The following is a 4,389-nucleotide window of genomic DNA, read 5'->3' as shown; positions in this document are numbered from 1 at the left end:
TCCATACATCGCCAACGAGTTGGGGTCGGGAGCCAGCGCCACGATTCGCCATCGGCCAAGTTCATCACGTAAGAGGAGATCGCAGTGCAGCGGTGCCGCACAAGGCGCCGTGAGCAGGTGCGCTTTGCGCCAGTTGACGTAGAGAAAGTTGAGTCGCCTGGCTAATGCGCTTTGTCTACAATCTCGAAGCATGAGCGCCGACATCATAGTAAGATTTGATGAGCGTGCAGCGCATGAGCGACCGTTGGACCCGAGGTCCATGCACGGCGCCGCTGCGCCACCGTTGGACTCAAAGTCCATGCACGGTGCGCCCGAAAAGCCGCTGATCGAAACCAAGCACGGCAATTTTTTGGCAGCCGTTGGACCCGAGGTCCATGCACGGCGCCGCGACGCCACCGTTGGTCTAAAAGTCCATGCACGGTGCGTCAGAAGTACCGCTGGTCGAGATGTCCATGCACGGCACATTTTTTGGCTACCGCTGAATACAAGATCCATGCACGGTGCCTGCGAGCGGCCGTTGGACCGAGGTCCATGCACGGCGCCGCGACGCCACCGTTGGTCTAAAAGTCCATGCACGGTGCGTCAGAAGTACCGTTGGTCGAAACCAAGCACGGCAAAAGTTGGCGGCCGCTGGACCCGAGGTCCATGCACGACACCGCTGCGCCACCGTTGGTCCGAGGTCCATGCACGGTGCGCCCGAAAAGCCGCTGATCGAAACCAAGCACGGCAAAAGTTGGCGGCCGCTGGACCCGAGGTCCATGCACGACACCGCTGCGCCACCGTTGGTCCGAGGTCCACGCACGGTGCGTCAGAAATATCCTTGGTCGAGATGTCCATGCACGGCTCATTTTGGCTACCGCTGAATACCAGATCCATGGACGGTGCCTGCGAGCGGCCGTTGGACCGAGGTCCATGCACGGCGCCGAGATGGAAATTTGTACTCGTCCATTGAGTTGGCTGCGTGGACGGTGTGTTGGTGGTAGATGCGACAGCGCGAGCCCGTTGAAGACCACCTCCTCGACCACCTTGAAGCCTTGATGACCATGCCGGCGGTGGTTGAGGTGGCACCTCCACTGGCTCGGCCTCTGCGGGAATTTGCTACGCCAGGTGGGCTCCCGTCCCCACCCCGGCGCCTTCAAACCGACTCAGGCAACGCGGTAAAGACTTGGATGAGCCCACCGTAGGCCTTGGTAATGTATTCCACAACGCATCGTTGGCAAACAGTGTGGCCGCTTGATGCGGTTTGCGTCGGCGCACTCGGTCGACCCGTCGCATCCACGAGCGGAGAGAAAGCGACAGCAGATACCATTGCTGGCTTGCCTGGGTAGCTTGTTGTAGACCTCCGACGACATTTCGACCTTCTCATGCGAGACGTCCGTGTGACCCGCGCGCCCATTGTCGTTTTTGAACGCGCCCGCGCTGCGGCTCGGATCGGATGCGCTCATGAGTTGCTCGAGAGTTGCCAGAGTTGATGCCTTGAAAGCCTCAAACTCCTCAGCCTTGCGTGTGGTCGTGACTTTGAAGAGGCGATCAAGCTCGATGGAATCGCGGTTGAAGAGTTTGTGGGTCTCCTCGTGAGAAGACATCGATGACGAGCCCGTGACATCGCGATGGAGGTTTGCCGTGAACCGAGAGAATATCGAGTCAATCCATTCCACTAGGTCGTCCGCCGTGTCCGTCGTGACAACGTTCGACGCGACGAGCGCTTGTACGGTAAAAATGCCTTTGGCGATGAACTGTTGCACGCGCCGGTGGCAAAACGTCGCGGCGTAGAGAGATAAGTTGGTCAATGCACCCTCGATGGCAGAGCTCGGAGGCCCCGCCAGCTCGGCCTCGGGAAGCAGAGCCTTCGACGAGTAGTCTTGCCGAATGCTTCGGTTGTTTTTGGTCCACGTCCGCATGTCGCCCACAGAGCGACGTTGAAAGTGCAAGATCGAGAGCTGGCCCTCGTCAAAGTTGAAGGAATAGAGGGCCCGCAGCACGCTGGGATAGCGAAAGAAGTAGAGCTCCTCGTGAAGGACCGAGCGGAAAAAGTCGGAAGGCGGTGAGGACAAGTACTCGGCAGACGTGATGAGAGCATGGATGGCCTGCTCGGTGCGTTTGGGTACAAAATCGGTGCTAGCTCGCTTGGCGTCACGTCCGGCCGCAATACGACGAGCCCGGACCAAATACGCGCCGGCTGTGTCCCATGCTCGAGGGTCTGCTGAGAGGTGGGGCTGATTGAGGACGGGGCGACCGCTCGCTGATGCCGCCGGGCCAGTCGCGCCACTCCAAAATTCACTGTCCGCCCGCCCAAACTTCGGATCCTGGGGTGTGCCTTGATGGTTTGTACCCCAGAACACCGACGAGGCATCGTCCAAGTCTTCTCCCTGCGATGCCGACGAGCGCTCGCTGCTGTTGGACGCGTCCGAATCGGGATCGTCGCGGTTGGATGCGGCGTCATCGGAACCGTCATCCACGTCGGGCGTCATCCGCGGCTCCCAGTATTCCTCGCCAAAGGCGCGCGGCGGGAGACCCCGGCGATCTGCTGTCGTCCAAAAGACAAAGTCGACGGCATGCTGCACCACCACGTCGACCAGTTTGCCCGTTGTTGGAGCTACGATGGCGACGCTTGCGTGTGGAGGCGGCACTGCGTCGCGTGGCACGATGTCGTCCAGAACGTCCAATATGTTCGACGACGTCCGGCCGAGATCAGTGAGCCGGTCGCGAATTGCGACTTGCATGCGCACGGCCGCGGCCCAATGACGTGACACTTGACGGGCTGTGCCTGTGGGCGACGACAACCGCCATAGTATCAACGCGCTGACGTCGGCGCACGAGCGCACATTGTCACGGGGAACCTCGATACGACCCGATATGGTTTGGATCGAAAGAGACTCCGTCGCCATGTCGTAACCCCGGACTTGGCCCACATGAACCTTGTCGTCGTGCTTGCAGATGACGAACTGGCGAAGCCAAAGGCCAAGCCGGTGAACTTCAGCTTCCGCACGCTGCACCACGGGAAGCGGGCGGCCCCGCACGGAAAGCTCCAGCATTTTCGCCGGCGCGTTCTCCGTGGCCACCGTAGTCAAGTCAATGTACGTGGCTCTGGAGCGCGCGCGCTTCGACTTCGTGATCTTCGCGTAAACCGGCCAACGGAGTTGCCCTTGCGGAGCTTGCTCCGGCAAGACGAAGACATACGAGTTGACCTTGTAGTAGATGGCGACCATTGGAGCCTCTTTGCTTAACGGGAGCCGAGTTCTAAAATGAGAGTGGTTTCGCAGCTCCGCTCTCGAAAAGTTCGTTTCGGCTCCTTGCGTCGCAAAACACCCAGTCTGTACTTCTGTAGGTTCAGAATCCGCCAATAAAATTGACCACAGTCGTGTAGCGAAGCCAACACGGTCCACGTATGCTGGGTGACCTACCGTTTTGTTGCGAACAATCGTAAACGACTTGGTAGATGTCCTACTGCAGCGGACTTGCTCTCGGGCAAGCCGCCAAGTTGCCGCTGGGACAGGGCGGGATTTTGCTCCCTTGTTCATTTTTGCAATTCCTCACGCGTCGGTTGCTCGATCTACTTAATATGCAGAAACCAAGCCCACTGGAGTCTGCTCTGAAGCCCTCGACATCAACTATCGCTGCTTCGATGCCAGAGGGTGACGTCATGGACGGTACACTCACTTTCGACGGGCTTGAGACTGCCGCCAAGGTCTTTTGCGCCCACGATGGCGAGATGTCTCCGATGCTCATTGCGCGCAGCGAGCCGCTGATCGCGTGGCGTGATGACGAGACGCTCAACGGCCGCCAGTTCCACGTCGTTTTCGGTGCCACGTTCGATGGCGGTCCTCGGAATTCAGCGACGCTGGCTGCGATCTTCTTCGTCCGACGTACCCTCTGTCGCGCGCAGGCGCTGCGCAGCACGACTGGTGATCTTGGCATCCAGACGGTCGGCATTTCCGATGCGTTCTCCATTGGACCTTCCCAGGATCTCACGCTCGATGGCGAAGTGTAAGGCCGGTTCTTGTGGTCGAGCTCCAGCACAACGCACGCATCCTGGAGGAACTCAAACGCACGAATGCACTGGAAGATTGCCAAGTCCGGCTGGCGTACATTAATAGCGTCCAGATCCACACAGCCGTCAGCGTCAAGATCTTCGGCGACCAAGGTGGCGAGGTTGGTCGCTTTGGCGCCGTCGTGCTCAAGTATGTTCTTGGTGAGGACGGCGCTGCGACGCTCCAGTTTGCTGCGAGCTTTGGCACGGCGTCGCTCGCGCCTGAATTTTTGCACGCGATGAGCGACGAGGTGCGCAATACAGCATTTGTAGACGGGATTGCTCACGGTCCTGTGAGGTTGCCACGTCAGTAACGGCCATGCGAGCTGCCACGTCAATAACGGCGCTAGCGAGGCCCC

At 59.5% G+C, this 4,389-nt stretch overlaps 2 protein-coding genes across 2 annotated transcripts; one reads left to right on the top strand and one right to left on the bottom strand.

The window, feature by feature from the left end:
* Positions 1–1,035: 1,035 nt before the first annotated feature.
* SDRG_12792 (hypothetical protein) lies at positions 1,036–3,233 on the bottom strand. The gene has a single exon (XM_008618873.1). It carries the CDS (start codon positions 3,207–3,209, stop codon positions 1,146–1,148), a length of 2,064 nt encoding a protein of 687 aa, XP_008617095.1. The 5' UTR covers positions 3,210–3,233; the 3' UTR covers positions 1,036–1,145.
* Positions 3,234–3,643: 410 nt separating this feature from the next.
* Positions 3,644–3,991, top strand: SDRG_12791 (hypothetical protein; the record flags this gene model as incomplete). The annotated part of the gene is made up of 1 exon (XM_008618872.1): positions 3,644–3,991. The coding sequence occupies one exon, from the start codon at positions 3,644–3,646 to the stop codon at positions 3,989–3,991; it is 348 nt and encodes a 115-aa protein (XP_008617094.1).
* Between the last annotated feature and the right edge of the window lie 398 nt (positions 3,992–4,389).

Source organism: Saprolegnia diclina, assembly GCF_000281045.1.
Source record: "Saprolegnia diclina VS20 unplaced genomic scaffold supercont1.52, whole genome shotgun sequence".
Taxonomy (NCBI): domain Eukaryota; phylum Oomycota; class Saprolegniomycetes; order Saprolegniales; family Saprolegniaceae; genus Saprolegnia; species Saprolegnia diclina.
Note: the sequence above shows the minus strand (reverse complement) of the source record. Positions and strands in the feature narration are given on the sequence as shown.